Source organism: Lithobates pipiens, unplaced genomic scaffold, assembly GCF_037356315.1.
Source record: "Lithobates pipiens isolate NorthernLeopardFrog02 unplaced genomic scaffold, aLitPip1_a1.2 Scaffold_62, whole genome shotgun sequence".
NCBI lineage: Eukaryota > Metazoa > Chordata > Amphibia > Anura > Ranidae > Lithobates > Lithobates pipiens.
In genome coordinates, this window is record NW_027507884.1 from 31,310 (window position 1) to 48,914 (window position 17,605).

Consider the following 17,605-nt stretch of genomic DNA (forward strand, 5'->3'; position numbering starts at 1 on the left):
ATGAACCGTCAACTGTACCACGGGAATACGTCAGAACCACGGGAAACGTCAGAAAATGCTATAAAAAACATGGGGAAAACGTCAGAAACATGGGAAACGCAAGAAGTTGCGTGAGACACGTAACTAACATCTAATACGTAAATTGCCTGAGAAATTTAACATGCCTGAGAACCATAAATTCATGAGAACCATAAATGCGTAAGAACTGTACGTCGTTTAAAAACCGCCAACTGCCTGCAAAACGCACGAGAAACGCAAATGCATGAGAAACCGTAAAATTGCATGGAAAACCATCAATTGTATGAGAAACAACAACTTCATAAGAAAAGTAAATCACATGAGAGACCCAAAACGCATGAAAAACAAAATTGCGTAAGAACAGTAAGCAACGTGCTTGAAACCAACAAGCATGAGAACGTCAACTCGAATGAGAACGGAAAACGAAACGAGAACATAACTGCATGAGAATGTAAATGAACGAGAACATAACTGCATGAAAACGTAATCGAAACAAAACGCAAATGCAAGAAACGCAAATGCAAGAAACGCAACTGCCTGAGAAACGCAACTGCCTGAGAAACGCAACTGCCTGAGAAACGCAACTGCAAGAAGATGCAACTGCCTGAGCAACGCAACTGCTTGAGAAACGCAACTGCTTGAGAAACGCAACTGCTTGAGAAACGCAACTGCAAGAAGATGCAAATGCATGAAAAACACAACTGCAAGAAGCTGCAACTGCCTGAGAAACGCAACCGCCTGAGAAACGCAACTGCCCGAGAAACGCAACTGCAAGAAACGCAACAGCAAGAAATGCAACAGCAAGAAACGCAACAGCAAGAAACGCAACAGCAAGAAACGCAACAGCAAGAAACACAACTGCAAGACACGCAACTGCAAGACACGCAACTGCATGACAAACGCAACTGCAAGAAGATGCAAATGCATGACAAACGCAACTGCAAGAAAATGCAAATGCATGAAAACGCAAATGCTTTGAGAACGTGACCGCTAAGAGAACGTGAATGGCCTGAAACCGGAAACGCATGGGACCGAATCGCATGGGAAAACCATGAAATGCACCAGAACGTGAAACTGCATGAGAAAACCGTGAATAGCACGAGAACGTGGAGCTCAGGCGGGGACAGGCCACGTGGAGCTCAGGCGGGGGCAGGCCACGAGGAGCTCAGGCGGGGGTTGGGCAGGCCACGAGGAGCTCAGGCGGGGGTTGGGCAGGCCACGAGGAGCTCAGGCGGGGGTTGGGCAGGCCACGAGGAGCTCAGGCGGGGGTTGGGCAGGCCACGAGGAGCTCAGGCGGGGGTTGGGCACGCCACGTGGAGCTCAGGCGGGGGTTGGGCACGCCACGTGGAGCTCAGGCGGGGGTTGGGCACGCCACGTGGAGCTCAGGCGGGGGTTGGGCACGCCACGTGGAGCTCAGGCGGGGGTTGGGCACGCCACGTGGAGCTCAGGCGGGGGTTGGGCACGCCACGTGGAGCTCAGGCGGGGATTGGGACCATAGTGAGGTTTTTTTTTTTTTTTTCTTATTGCTGTCTGATATGACAAAATGTGGGGAATGTCAAAGGGCATGAACACCCCCCCCCCCCCCCCCCCCACTGAAAAGCTTCCAGTGTGTGAGATTTTATTTTAGCTCTGCTTGCTCTGTCCCACCGAAAATGCACTCACTCACCACCCCCCGTGGGCAAAGTGTGTGCAAAAAAACACAGTCTCCCTGCACTAGAGTGGACAAGAAGATGCGAGGGGAGAGTGGGAGCCGGTGCCAGCCGAAACCCCCCCCCCCCCTTTTCCGGCGGAACACCGGGAGAAACAGGCGGGTGGCCCCCAAGTGGAGCCTGATCTACCCTGGACAGGGGAGCTGACGGCAGCCGAAAAACCCCCACCCCCATCCCGGCGGAAACCAGGAGAAGTGGGTGGCCCCCTCGTGGAGCCAACCCCCCCCCCCAGAACAGAGGGAGCGGATAGCAGCCAAAACCACCCCCCTTCTCCCAGCGGAACAGCGGGAGAAGTGGGCTCCCCCACGTGGAGCCAGGACAGGGAAGTTGATGGCAGCCAAAACCCCCCCCTCTGCCAGCGGGAGAAGCGGGCGGCCAGCGTGTCCCCCTCATACCAGAACTGAATGCACCAGCCGGCGGCTCCCTCATGGAGTTGGATGAGCAAGCAGATACCCCCCCCCACCCCTGCAGCCAGATCTGCCCCGGGAGAGGTGGCCGATCACCTCCCCCTCCCCCCCAGGAGAGACAGCGGGTGCACTGCGTATGTGAGGGGGGGGAGGGGGAGCCGGCACAGCCGAATACCTCCCCCTCCCCCCGCCAGGAGAATCGGCGGGTGCAAACCCCCCAGTGGACAAGCACTTGCAGAAAAAAAAAACACCGGGAGGAGCGGGCAGTCCCCTCATGGCGCCGGATCAGCCCGAGGAGAGAAACAGACGGGCGGCCGAACACCCCCCCCCCCCCCCGGCGTGAACACCGGGAGGAGCGGACGGGCAGCACCCTCTGGAGCCGGAAACAGCCCGAGGAGAGGAGCGGACGGCGGCCAAACACCCCCCCTCCCCCCGGCATGGACACCGGGAGGAGGGGCGGGCAGCACCCTCTGGAGCCGGAAACAGCCCGAGGAGAGGAGCGGACGGCGGCCAAACACCCCCCCCTCCCCCCGGCATGGACACCGGGAGGAGGGGCGGGCAGCACCCTCTGGAGCCGGAAACAGCCCGAGGAGAGGAGCGGACGGCGGCCAAACACCCCCCTCCCCCCGGCGTGAACCACGGGAGGAGGGGCGGGCGGGTGCACTGCATGTGTGAGGGGTGGGGGGGAGGGGGAGCCGGCGCGGCCGAAAACCTCCCCCTCCCCCTGCCAGGAGAATCGGTGCTGTAGTAGCAAACGCACCACCGCAGCATCGTTCGCATGGTTGTAGGCAGGAGGAAGGCTCCCCCGTGCAGACAGCAGCTGCCGGCGGGAGAACCCCCCCCCCCCCACCCATAGATGCCCATAAACGGAGACGGCGGGGGCCACAAGCACCCCCGTCCATGTGCGCCAGAGCAACAGAATGACATCCTCCTCCGACCCGCCGGAAGTGACGTCAGCCATACGAGACCCGACGTCCAACGAGAAGGAGGCAGAGGAGGGCAGGCTTTATGCAGCCTGACTCCTCCTACAAATACAGGCTTACCCTGCGGTCAGCCTTACACATGTATGAGGTGAATCTGGGATCGACAACTACAAGCATTCTTTTTTTATATGTGAAATTCTGACAATTCAGGACTCATAAGGCAATGGAGGCGAGGGAAGGTCAGGGTAGGCAAAGAAGAGGGTGCAGGAGATGATCACCAGCACCGTGATATAGAGCACTGACACCTGCACCGTGATAGAGTCATCTGACACCAGCACCGTGATAGAGAGAGAGCACTGACATCAGCACCGTGACATAAAACACTGACATCAGCACCGTGATATAGAGCAATGACACCTGCACCGTGGTAGAGTGATCTGACACCAGCACCGTGATAGAGAGCACTGACATCAGTAGCGTGACATAAAGCACTGACACCAGCACCGTGATATACAGCACTGACACCTGCACCGTAAGCAGCCCCAGGAGGAAGTCAGCATAGCACAGGGATGGTGGGAGCCCCTCATAATGAGCATAGCACAGGGATGGTGGGAGCCCCTCATAATATGCACAGCAGAGGTACAGCCCCAGGAGGAAGTCAGCATAGCACAGGGATGGTGGGAGCCCCTCATAATAAGCAGCCCCAGGAGGAAGTCAGCATAGCACAGGGATGGTGGGAGCCCCTCATAATGAGCATAGCACAGGGATGGTGGAAGCCCCTCATAATATGCACAGAAGAGGTACAGCCCCAGGAGGAAGTCAGTACAGCACAGGGATGGTGGGAGCCCCTCATAATAAGCAGCTCCAGGAGGAAGTCAGCATAGCACAGGGATGGTGGGAGCCCCGCATAATAAGCAGCCCCAGGAGGAAGTCAGCATAGCACAGGGATGGTGGGAGTCCCTCATAAAGAGCATAGCACAGGGATGGTTGGAGCCCCTCATAATATGCAGAGCAGAGGTACAGCCCCAGGAGGAAGTCAGCACAGCACAGGGATGGTGGGAGCCCCTCATAATAAGCAGCCCCAGGAGGAAGTCAGCATAGCACAGGGATGGTGGGAGCCCTTCATAATAAGCAGCCCCAGGAGGAAGTATTTACTTAAAATAATTACTAGCTGTGCACACATAGTCCCACCACATGGCCAATGACATAACACATGTATGAGGTGAATCTGGGATCGACAACTACAAGCATTCTTTTTTATATGTGACATTCTGAAAATTCAGGACTCTTGAGACAATGGAGGTGAGGGAAGGTCAGGGGAGCACTGACATCAGCAGCGTGATAGAGTGCACTGACACCAGCACCGAGATAGAGAGCACTAACAGCAACACTGATACCAGCAACTTGCTGCTGGGCCCCAAAAATATGACACCGCTCAACCTCTTCAAACAGGAGGGTACGGGCATATAGTACGGTGTGCTTTTTTTGTACAAGGAAGTGAGCCAAATGAAGAAAGAAGGTCTGTGTGCTCGATTAAAAAAATTGTTTATAGACATATACATGGTCTACTGGCCACATGTGTTGAATTCCTCTGAGATCCATGTCTCATTCATTTTTAGAAATGTGAGGTAGTTAACACTGTCGTGAGCTAGGTGAGTGCGCTTATCGGTCACAATCCCCCCTGCTGCGCTGAATGTCCTTTCGGACAGGACACTGGACGAGGGGCAAGCCAACAGTTCGATTGCAAATTGGGCATGCTCTGGCCAGAGGTCAAGCCTGCCCACCCAGTAGTCCAGGGGTTCATCACTCCTCAGAGCATCCACATCGGCCGTTAACCCGATGTAGTCGGACACCTGACGGTCTAGGCGTTCCCTGATGCTGGATCCGGATGACACCTGTCGATGGGTCAGCTGAAAGAGTGACCTCATATCAGAAGTCACCAACACATCTTCAAACCGGCCGCCTCTTGCAGGCGCTGTTGGATTGGTACCCGCAACTCCTTCTCTGGGAGTGGAAATTGCTCCTCTGCCAGCGCACGCAAAAGCAGAATGCAGCATTTCTCGAAGCAAGACCTGGAAGTGCTCCATTCTGACAGCCCTCTGTGACGGCGGTAACATTTCCACCATTTTGTGTTTGTACCGGGGGTCTAAGTACGTTGCCACCTAGTACTGGTCCTTGATCCTTATGCTTTTTATATGGGGGTCCCTGTTAAAACACTGGAGCATGAAGGCCCCCATTTGCACTAAACTGGAAGCGGTGTGGTGGCCTGGCTCTGGCTCATCATCCAGGATAATGTCGTCCTCTTCATTCTCCTCTCCCCATCCATGCACAACAACAGGGATCCCAGAAAGGTTTAAAGCATGCTCTTCTTGCTCCTCCTCATCCGCCCCGGCACCATCCTCCTCTGACTCCTCTTCAGACTCCTGTTGTTCACTTGCCTCAGATAGAGTAGCCCCCCTCGGAATTCATCCAGCATTGCGACTTCCTCATCTTCCTGCTCCTCCACAGCTTGATCAATGACACGACACAATGCATGCTCCATAAAGAAGGCATAAGGTACCATGTCACTGATGGCGCCATGGCTGCGACTGACCAGTTTGGTGATCTCATCAAATGGCTGCAGAAGTCTGCATGCGTCGCGCATGAGCAGCCACTGGCGTGGTGAAAAAAAAACAGCTCCCCAGAACCTGTTCTGCCGTAGAGCTCATACAGGTAGACGTTAATGCCACGTTTCTGCTGGAGCAGCCTATCAAGCATATAGAAGGTTGAGTTCCATCGAGTCGGGCAATCGCAAATAAGACGTCTGATCGGCAGATTGTGTCGCCGCTGAATGTCAGCAAGGCGAGCCATGGCCGTGTAAGATCTTCTGAAATGGGCCGAGATTTTCCTTGCCTGCCGCAAGATGTCCTGGACCCCAGGGTATTTGATAACGAATTGCTGCACGACCAAGTTTAAGGCGTGTGCCATGCATGGCACGTGCGTAATTTTGCCCTGTTTCAATGCGCTAAGCAGATTGGCACCGTTGTCACACACCACTTTACCAACTGTCAAATTGAGCGGTGTTAGCCTGTGAACGCAAAGCTGAAAGAAGTGCCGGGCCAGTGTGGCTCTTGGCTTCCAGGCACAACAGACGCAGCACGGCATGGCAACGTCTCACTTGGCATGTCGAATAGGTTCTGGGGAGCTTGGGCGACGCAGCGGAAGAGACGCTAGCAGCGGAAAAGGAGGAGTCAGCCGAGGAGGAGAGGGAGGAGGATGGAGTAGGAGGAGGAGGAGAAGAAGAGCCAGGCCTGCATGCAATCCGTGGCGGTAAAACCAAATCTACACGGGTGCCACGGGTTACATGTTTGACGGCCGTCAGAAGGTTCACCCAGTGGGCAGTAAAAGTGATATACCTTCCCTGCCCGGGTTTGCTAGACCACGTGTCGGTGGTCAGATGTATCTTGGCACCGACACTGTGTGCCAGAGATACATTCACTTGCCGCTGAACATGGCCATATAGCTCTGGGATGCCCTTCTGTGAGAAATACTTCTTCCTGGGACCTTCCATTGTGGTGTTCCAATGGCCACAAATTTTCAAAAGGCCTCCGAGTCCACCAGTTTATATGGCAGTAGTTGGCGGGCTATCAGTTCTGACAAGCCAGCCGTCAACCGTTGGGCAAGAGGGTTATCCGGCGTCATCATTTTTTTACGCTTGAACATTAGGCCCACAGAAGCCTGCCTTTTTCCAGAAAAACGTGAGCTTGGCGTGATGGAAGGTGGAGTGGAGGACAATTGTGAGGAGAGAGGAGAAGGAGAAGTAGAAGACGAGGCTGGACGGTGAGAGCCTGCAGTGTGGCTTTGTGTGTTCCGTTGTTCCCACTGGGCTCGGTGATGACAGCTCATGTGCCTTCTTAAGGCGGTCGTCCCTAGGTGAGTGTTGGGCTTACCGCGACTAATGCCTTGACTGCAAAGATTGCAGATGGCAACACTATTGTCAGCAGCGGACACGTTAAAGAAAGCCCACACTGCAAAGTCATGTGCCGGCGTCCTGGGAGCGCCAGATGTGACCGAACATGGTCGATGACTCGCTCCTGATACATTAGCAGTCTGCTTTGTCCCTCCTGTGCAATGTAAGTTATTCCTGCTTCTCCTCCCTATCTGCTGGTCCATATCTCTCTCTGAACTCCCCTCCTCTTCCTCTCTTGTGGGCACCCACGTGACATCACTAGACACGTCATCATCGACGTCACCTTCCCCACCACTATAATTAGAGATCTCGGAGTAGGCAGCAACACCGGGGACCAACCTCCTCCTTGGGCTGATCTGGGTACTGTCGTCAGACTGCTGAGTGGCGGTTGTTGCTACCTCCTCTTCCTGATCCAATGCCAAGAGTGGCTGCGCATCAGATATGTCTTGATATGGATCGGAAAATAATTCCTGTGACTCAAGCGGAAGGTATGTCGGGGTGGTGGTGGTGGTGTTGTTGGTGGTAGCGTCTTTGGGGGTGCACATAGCAGAGAGTGAAGAAAAGGGTGCAGATCGAGAGGATGAGGAGGGTGCAGAAGAGTAAGGCTGAGTGAGCCACTCAACCAATTCTGGTGCTTCCTTTGACGTAATCGCATGCACCTTCTGCAATTTCCCACTTTGGCTCAAGCCTGTTGCTCCTGCCCTACCCCTACCACCCCTGTGGAAGGGCCTGCCTCTTCCTCTGCCTGTCATTTTTTAAATGACCCTGTGACAAAACTCTCTACAGAAGTGCAGTATGTATGTGGAAGAAGGTATATAACACCCCGCTTCAATCTGTTGTTTTTGGGGGCCACTGTTCTATCACACCAGTTACAATACTTTTTTTTTGGATTGCGTTTGTAACTCTTTGTAGTATCGCTGCAGAACCGCTCAGCAGTCACAATGCTGCACAGTGGAAACGCATTATACTATGCTTTCTATATGTGCAAGTATTTTATACGTGTATTACACAACTATATACTGCACACCAAATAGTACACCTATACCAGTCCTTAGAAGGACCTTTGTGGAACTAGTAGGTTGTGATTAGCAGACTGTACCTCACTCAACCCTATATACTGTAGTACACTATACCTTACCAGTCCTTAGAAGGACCTTTGTGGAACTAGTAGGTTGTGATTAGCAGCAGGGCCGGTGCTACCACTAGGTGGACTAGGCAGCCTAGGGCACAGTGCCGCCTAGGATGCCCAGCCGCTGGTTATTTTACTCCTGCACAGTGCACTGTCCTTGTAATAATCCTGCCATGTCAAGCAGCACTGCCACCAACACCCCCCCCGCCCCCCCTCCGTTCCGCTGATGTAAACACACATTACATTACACACAAACATCCCCCCTCTCTGCTCTGCAGCGAACCAGCCAGTAAACCCCTGGGCACTCTCTGTGTGTCAGGCAGCAGTAGTGCCCTCCACTCCCCTCCTCCGCTCTCCGCTCTCCGCTTTCTGACTGTCTGTCAGTCTCAGTCTGTCACGTGACGTCATGACTCATATCTCGCCGAGGCCACTCTCCAGACTCCAGCAGCACAGTTCCCCCGGCCCGCCCCCCCCCCCCCCCACGCGCTCCTGGAACAGAGTATGGATCATGGATGGATGGAGGATGCAAGCATCATGGGATGCATGGCGGCGTGGCGCCTGGTGGCAGCTCTCTGGGCTTTGGGACAGGTGCAGCCTGGGCTGGCTGTAACAGGAAGAGGCACCACAGAACTGAAGCAGCAGGTACACCGTACACAGACAACACAGCAGAGTGGGTGCCAGTGAGAAACAGGTGTCGCTGGTGGAATAAGTAAAAACTGTTGCTTTCTCTCTTAATGAGATTGTATATGAAATGTGATTTTAAAATGTATGTGAGTGTATATGTATTATATATGGACTGATCTGCTAAAATGTCCCCCCCTGAGTCTGTATTTTATGGGCGCTGCTGAGTCAGTATTGGATCATGGGCGCTGGCGATATGGTATTTGACGGGCGCTGGTGAAGCGGCATTGATAGGCGCTGATCCGTCTGTATTTGGTGGGCGCTGGTGAGTCTGTATTTGATGGGCGCTGCTGACATGGTATTTGACGGGCGCTGGTGAAGTGGCATTGATGGATGCTGGTGAGTCTGTATTTCATTGGCGCTGGTGATATGGTATTTGACGGGCGCTGGTGAAGCGGCATTGATGGGCGCTGGTGAGTCTGTATTTGATGGACGCTGGTAAAGTGGCATTGATGGGCGCTGGTGAGTCTGTATTTGATGGACACTGGTAAAGTGGCATTGATGGGTGCTGGTGAGTCTGTATTTGATGGACGCTGGTAAAGTGGCATTGATGGGTGCTGGTGAGTCTGTATTTGATGAGCGCAAAAATTTGGTTTGAATTATTTGTTCCAAAACCTGGTTTGAGGGCAAAACGAAAATTTAGCTGGTCTAGCAAAGTGTTGCATGCAAAATAGTAGCGGTCATTAAAAAGGTGGGGATTACATGGGCAGGGCAAAGGGGGTGGAGTCAGGGGTGGAGTCAGGGGTGGAGCCAAGGGGGGCGGCAAAATTAGGTTTCGCCTAGGGTGTCAAAAATCCTTGCACCAGCCCTGATTAGCAGACTGTACCTCACTCAACCCTATATACTGTAGTACGCTATACCTTACCAGTCCTTAGAAGGACCTTTGTGGAACTAGTAGGTTGTGATTAGCAGACTGTACCTCAGTCCCTATACTCATAAAGGACTACTGCAGCAGAAGGGCAGAAGTCAGCAGTAGTGCACCTCAACCCTATATATTGTGGACCTATACCAGTCCTTAAGGGTTAGCAGACTGTACCTCACTCAACCCTATATACTGTAGTACACTATACCTTACCAGTCCTTATAAGGACCTTTGTGGAACTAGTAGGTTGTGATTAGCAGACTGTACCTCAGTCCCTATACTGATAAAGGACTGCTGCAGAATAGGGCAGCAGTCAGCAGTAGTGCACCTCAACCCTATATATTGTGGACCTATACCAGTCCTTAAGGATTAGCAGACTGTACCTCACTCAACCCTATGTACTGTAGTACGCTATACCTTACCAGTCCTTAGAAGGACCTTTGTGGAACTAGTAGGTTGTAATTAGCAGACTGTAGCTCACTCAACCATATATACTGTAGTATGTTATACCTTACCAGTCTTTAGAAGGACCTTTGTGGAACTAGTAGGTTGTGATTAACAGACTGTACCTCAGTCCCTATACTGATAAAGGACTACTGCAGCAGAAGGGCAGAAGTCAGCAGTAGTGCACCTCAACCCTATATATTGTGGACCTATACCAGTCCTTAAGGATTAGCAGACTGTACCTCACTCAACCCTATATACTGTAGTACACTATACCTTACCAGTCCTTAGAAGGACCTTTGTGGAACTAATAGGTTGTGATTAGCAGACTGTACCTCAGTCCCTATACTGATAAAGGATTACTGCAGCAGAAGGGCAGAATTCAGCAGTAGTGCACCCAGGGGAGGGCTGGCAGCCTTAGGCCTGGGGGGGCAAGTCCAGTCAAGTGGCCCATTGAACCACTGAATCAGCTCACCACCCATCTACACCACATTCCCCGTACAGAGAGAGAGGGAGACTGCTCCACATTGCCCCAAAGAGAGAGAGACTGCTTGACACTGCCTCCACAGAGAGAGAGAGACTGCTTCACACTGCCTCCACAGAGAGACCCCGCTTCACACTGCCTGCACAGAGAGAGACCGCTTCACACTGCCTGCACAGAGAGAGACCCCGCTTCACACTGCCTGCACAGAGAGAGACCCCGCTTCACACTGCCTCCACAGAGAGACCCCGCTTCACACTGCCTGCACAGAGAGAGACCCCGCTTCACACTGCCTCCACAGAAAGAGCAGTCACTTTCTGTGCAGGCACTGTGAAGCAGTCAGTCTCTGTACAGGCAGTGTGAAGTGGAGCAGTCTCTCAGAGAATGGAGCAGTCTCTCAGAAAGAGACTGCATGATTGCCCCCAGAGAGACTGAGAAAAAGAGCTTGCCCCTTCCCCACACCCAGTACATAGACCAATGAGACTGCAGGAAGATGAAGACTAAAGACTGTGCTGTCACTGCCACCAAACTAAGCACTACCTGTGGAGTCCGGAGCTTCTCTGGTGAGTGAGCACCACACCACTGGGCAAGCCAAGCAAGCAGAGTAGCTGAGAGTCACAGTGAGCGCAGCAGGCTAAACACGCAAGTCCTGCTGTCTCCCCGGCATGAACACCAGATTCACCAGGGTGCAGATTCCTCCTGTCTCAATTGCAGATAGTAAGAAATGCACATGCAGGTGCATTCCGGAGCACCGGCCAGATTAAGGGCATTGTGGGCCTGGTGCTGCAGTGGAGCAGGTTTAGGAGTGGCAGGGATATGAGGTAAGTAATGTCATATCCCAGCTCTTGCCCAGACTTGGTCACAGCCCCACAGGGCTGTAATGTTAGGGAAGCCCAGAACTTGAATTACCAAGCTTCCGTAAGAGCCGTGTGTCGGTGTGTGCTCTGAGGTGAAAGTTTCCAAGCCATCAGAATACAGTGATCACTGCTGGCAGCTATAGCAGCCAGCACTGATCGCTAAAAACATAAAGACACGCTGGTTGTACTGTCAGTTGATGGAGTCAAATTCTGTACAACCAGTCTGCACAGAGATAGATTGAAATGTCTGCTGAACCGGCAGAAGTCCACCAGTCTCTGGGTTTAATAATATCCTCAAATCTTCTGAAAGGGGGCTCCACTTAGGTGTAGAAATTCACTTTGAACTCCACCTTATTTCCAGAACTCTCTTTAGAGTCCTTTAACACTGAATGCGCTGTACAGGCGTTTTAGTGCTAAAAAATAGCACCTGTAAAGCGCTTCTTATGCCACCCCAGGTTTCCCACTGGGGCGGTGCGCTTGAAGGACATTCTGAAAAGTCCAGCAAGCAGCATTATTGGAGCGGTTTGGGAGAGGTGCCCAGCCCATTGAAATGAATGCAACACGGCCGTTTTTAACACTTTCTTTGGCCACTAGTGGGGGTTAAAAGTGCCCCGCTAGCGCCACTAAAACAATGGTAAAGCGCCACTAAAACAAGCAGCGCTGTACCACTACCGCCCACATCGCCCCAGTGTGAAAATACCCTTTGGTATTAGATGTGCAAACAAAAAGGTGAGACCACATCTAATACCTACAGAGAGTAATGGAAATAAGGTGGAGTTCAAAGTGAACTGTGTTATTACCTGCAGGGATTGGCATTTAGGGGGGTTAAAGCAGGCAGGGATGAAATGTGATATCAACTATTCACTGCCTGTCAAATGCCTCTGAAAAGTGACCTGAGCATTGATCACTTTTCAGAGGAGTGGCAGTGGCTGCTGCAAGTGAATACAAGCATTTAGGCTCACACTGGTGTGCTGCGGTTTGGCTGCAGTGCGGGTGTACTGACGGGTGTCACACCCCCTCAGACTTCTTTTAGGTTACTCATTGTTGCTGCATGTTCTGAAAGTGCACCAAACATGCAGTATGCAGGACGTTTTATGCACTTTCAGAACATGCAGTAAAAATGTGCATCCTCTATGTCCCAGGGGCAATATGCAGGATGACTGCCAGTACACCAGCACTGCAGCCAAACTGCAGCATGTCAGTGAGAGCCCACATCATACCACCTAGCCCTAGGAGGGCAAGGTACTGGCACAGGCTGCTAGAAAAAAACTCTTTGGCTGCAGAGAGGAGGAGAGAGGAGGAGCTCACTTACTTGGATGGTCCCAGCCTCCCAGGAGCCTCACTGGATTCCAGCCAACTGCTCAGATTGAGCAGAGAGCAGGTCCAGCCTCTGCCAGACAATGGTGTGGAGTAGGGAGGGGCTGGGCGGGGCTGTGCTGTGTAACACAGACTGTCAGCCCCGACATGAAGACATCGCTGGCTCACAGTACTGGACTCGGCCAGCTCAAGAACTGTGCATGTTGCGGTTTTGAGCTGACGACACAGCAGCCTTTGCCACCGCATATCAGAGCAGCCCAGGGGGCAATTGCATCCCTGCCCCCTGGCCCAGCCCTCCCCTGAGTGCACCTCAACCCTATATATTGTGGACCTATACCAGTCCTTAAGGATTAGCAGACTGTACCTCACTCAACCCTATATAGTGTAGTACGCTATACCATACCAGTCCTTATAAGGACCGCTGTGAAACTAGTAGGTTGTGATTAGCAGACTGTACCTCAGTCCCTATACTCATAAAGGACTACTGCAGCAGAAGGGCAGCAGTCAAGTATAATATTCTTTCTATATTTGGAAGAAAGAATATTATACGTGTACAACCCTATTACCATACCAGTCCTGAAAAGGACTTTTGTGGACCTAATAGTAACAGCTAATGATTAAACTGACTGTCCCTCACTGCTACACACAGCTTCCTGTCTGTCCCTATGTAAACTGACAAAACACAGGCTGCTGCAACAATAACTTGAATAGCACTGCACTCAAAACTATATCCTGTACTACTACACCATACCAGTCCTGAAAAGGACCTTTGTGGACCTAATAGTAACAACTAATGTTTAAAATGACTGTCCCTGCTGCACACAGCGTCCTGTCCCTATCTGCAATGAGAAAAGACAATCTGCTGCAACAGTGACTTGAATAGCAGTGCCTCAAACCTATATCCTGAACTACACCTATAGCATACCAGTCCTTAAAAGAACTTTTGTGGACCTAATAGCTAGCGATTTGTGTCACTGCAGTCTCTCCCTGCTCCACACAGCAACCTCTCCCTATAGTGACAGTAGAAAGAATGTAAAATGGCCACCGGATCGGGTCTATTTATAAGTTAGGGGGAATGTCCAAGTGTCCATGTGCTGTAATGTCTCAATTGGCTGTCCTGTACCACATGATGGATGTGTCATCATAGGTCAAAGTTCTTTTACACAGTAAACACGTGGGTCTGCCGGGCAAACAGCGGCAATAGTCCTCCAATCAGGCGGTTCGCGAACAGCCGAAATTCTCCGCAAACCGACCGCCGGGCGAACAGTTCGGCCATCCCTACCTAAGAACACAGCCTAGAGAATGGTGCAAGAGGATCCAAATGTTAGTTATCAATAATTACATCTCCCTGGCCAACCACTAGGTGATTCATTGCTAGTGGTGTTTAGGCAGCTGCAGTCTATTTTCTCCACTACAGGAAAGTGGAACAGCAATGCAGCTTGAGGAGGATGTCAAGGGAAACTGGGTTTCTTTAAGATTCCCTATAGCAGGGTTCTGTTTGGCTACACTGGATTAGGTGACCCTGGTGGCCATCTTGGGTCATGCAGAGTCTTTTTAAGTCCCTGCCCCCCCCCCAGGTTTTGGTATACATTTGTGAAGTGCCCAGTGAATGGAAGCTGGGGAGAAGCTTCTACTGGTGGACATTGTGGGAAGTTCTGGTGGCTCGGTGTGGTCACTGTGCTGAATTGAAGCTGCTCTACTGTCTGAATAGTACAGAGCTCCAATCTCATTTAAAGTTCCTTTTTATTTATTGACTGAGTAGAAATTTGGAGTCTGCACTTTTCACTCTTTATTTAACCTTTGCCCCAATCCCTCTGTCTCTGAGTTAATTTGGTCATATAATAAACTCTGTTGAACTGTCCTAAAGTGACTGGCTCTCACTTTCCTCCACCCTACAAGTCAATGATTCAACCCTGAAGTTAAAATTCACCCCCCTGAGCCACTTGGGGTTCCTGAACTGCCTCTAGGGGTTGAGGGGGTGCTACATACCAAGAGGTTTGTCCACTTATTTTTAGGGACTATTTCAGTTGAAACTGGGCATCCAAGAATGTTTGATTTCCCATGAATTCATTGTTACTGTAAATGCTGATCATTACAAATCTGAGTCTTCTGATTTGAGTTTATAAAATGTTACTCATTCTTTTGGTCGGTCCTGTAATTGACTCACCTTTTATCTTCACCAATATCTCCTGACTCCTCTTCCTTACACAGTTGGTTGTAGTTGTCACTTCACAGGAATAATTCCCAGAGTCCTTCACCTGAGCGGACTGAACTCCATATTGATTATATGAAGTGAATTCTCGGACATTCCGTCCATCTTTTTGAAAATCAAATTTCAGTTGTGTCCTCGGTCTGAGCGGGCTGAGACTAGTGTTACATGTCAGGGTCATCTCATCACCTTCTACCACTGGATATGAGGTCACTTTTATCTCTGGAATTTCAAATAGATCTAAAAAATAATCACATACACAAACAGTAATAGTAATGTATCTTCTGTATTGTTGTGAGTGTGGTATGGAATCTTAATAATACATATGGGGACTTTAAATTAAGGTCTCAGTGTTTTGCTCAGTGCTTCCAACCTTATGGTAAAATTGTGAACTTTTGTTACAATTAGTAACCGGGGATGAGCTTTATGTTTAAGTCGATACATGTCCCCTGGGGCAGGACCAGGTCCCCAAACACTTTTTATGACAATAACTTGATTTTGAACGTTCGAGTCCCATAGACTTTAATGGGGTTCTAAAGTTCACACGAAGTTTAGGTCTGTTCGCAGGTTCTGGTGCAAACCGAAGGGGGTGTTCGGCTCATCCTTAGGCACCACCAGTGCAGAGCTTGCTCTGGAATGGCAGCAAGCAGGTGTGAGTCCATCTGCATGCGCAGTGAGGAAAAGACTTTTGGAGGATGGCCTGGTGTCTAGAAGGGGAGCAAAAAAGCCACTTCTGTCCAAGAAAAACACCGGGGACAGACTGATATTCTGCAAAAGGTCCAGGAATTGGACTGCTGAAGACTGGGGTAAAGTAATTTTCTCTGATGAATCCCCATTCCCATTGTTTGGGGCATCCAGAAAAAAACTTGTCCGGAGAAGAAAAGGTGAGCGTTACCATCAGTTCTATGTCATGCCAACAGTAAAGCATCCTGAGACCATTCATGTGTGGGGTTGCTTCTCAGCCAAGGGAGCGGGCTCACTCACAGTTTACCTAAGAACACAGCCTAGAGAATGGTGCAAGAGGATCCAAAAAGTTAGTTATCAATAATTACATCTCTCTGGCCAACCACTAGGTGATTCATTGCTAGTGGTGTTTAGGCAGGTGCAGTCTATTTTCTCCACTGCAGGAGAGTGTAACAGCAATGCAGCTTGAGGAGGATGTCAAGGGAAACTGGGTTTCTCTAAGATTCCCTATAGCAGCATTGTGGTTGGCTATGCTGGATCTAGTAGAGATGCACGATTTTGGCTAAAATGAGAATCATTATTTTCTTGCTTAGAAGATAGATCACGAATCTCGCGGCGTAACATCAACCTTTAACATTAAAACTAAAAAAAAAATTGTGCTAACTTTACTGTTTCGTTTTTTTTTAATTTATTGAAGTGCATTTTTTCCCCAAACAAGTGCATTTGAAAGACTGCTTGGCAAACTTAGTTGAAAGCTTGGCAGACTGCCCACATTATTTGTTTACACAAGAAGTTCTTTCCCTTTGATCTAAGAAGTAAGCATTAGTTACAATGTTTCAAGTTCTACACTTGGCAGATTGCCCGGGATACTTTCTTTTGACAGCTGAGTGAGCAGATAATCTCTCCACTTGTTTATATGAAAGAATCGCCTTCTCTCAGCGGGAGAGATCATCAAGGGAGTGAATCGAGATCGCGTTTTTTTTAACAATTAATCATGCAGGATCTAGGTGACCCTGGTAGCCATCTTGGGTCATGCAGAGTCTTTTTAAGTCCCTGCCCCCCCCCCCCCCCAGGTTTTGGTGTACATTTGTGAAGTGAATGGAAGCTGGTGGACAAGTTCTGGTGGCTCGGTGTGGTCACTGTGCTGAATTGAAGCTACTCAACTGTCTGAATAGTACAGAGCTCCAATCTCATTTAAAATTGCTTTTTCTTTATTGACTGTTAGTAGAAATTCTGAGTCTACACTTTTCGCTCTTTGTGTAACATTTGTCTCTGAGTTGATTTGGTCATACAATAAACTCTGTTGAAATGTCCTAAAGTGACTGGCTCTCACTTTCTTCCACCCTACAAGTCAATGATTCAACCCTGAAGTTAAAATTCAGCCCACTGAGCCACTTGGGGGTCCTGAACTGCCTCCAGGGGTTGAGGGGGTGCTACATACCAAGAGGTTTGTCCACCTGTTTTTAGGGACTATTACAGTTGAAACTGGGCATCCAAGAATGTTTGATTTCCCATGAATTCATTGTTGCTGTAAATGCTGATCATTACAAATCTGAGTCCTCTGATTTGGGTTTATAAAAGGTTACTCATTCCTTTGGTTGGTCCTGAGGTTGACTCACCTTTTATCTTCACCAATATCTCCGGACTCCTCTTTTTTACACTGTTGGTTGCAGTTGTCACTTCACAGGAATATTTCCCAGAGTCCTTCACCTGAGCGGACTGAACTCCATATTGATTATATGAAGTGAATTCTCGGACATTCCGTCCATCTTTGTGAAAAGCAAATTTCAGTTGTGTCCTCGGTCTGAGCGGGCTGAGACTAGTGTCACATGTCAGGGTCATCTCATCACCTTCTACCACTGGATACGAGGTCACATTTATCTCTGGAATTTCAAATAGATCTAAAAAATAATCACATAGACAAACAGTAATAGT

At 50.3% G+C, this 17,605-nt stretch overlaps 1 protein-coding gene across 1 annotated transcript in view; it reads right to left on the reverse strand.

Annotated features, from left to right (window-relative positions):
* LOC143958844 (Fc receptor-like protein 5) overlaps positions 1 to 17,605 on the reverse strand; it is a 53,752-nt gene that overhangs the window by 18,674 nt on the left and 17,473 nt on the right. The window contains exons 3-4 of the mRNA XM_077467826.1: positions 17,290 to 17,571; positions 14,945 to 15,226 (exon numbers count right to left, since the gene is read on the reverse strand). Of these exons, the coding sequence (XP_077323952.1) occupies positions 14,945 to 15,226; positions 17,290 to 17,571 (564 nt within the window). The remainder of the gene's footprint in view (positions 1 to 14,944; positions 15,227 to 17,289; positions 17,572 to 17,605) is intronic.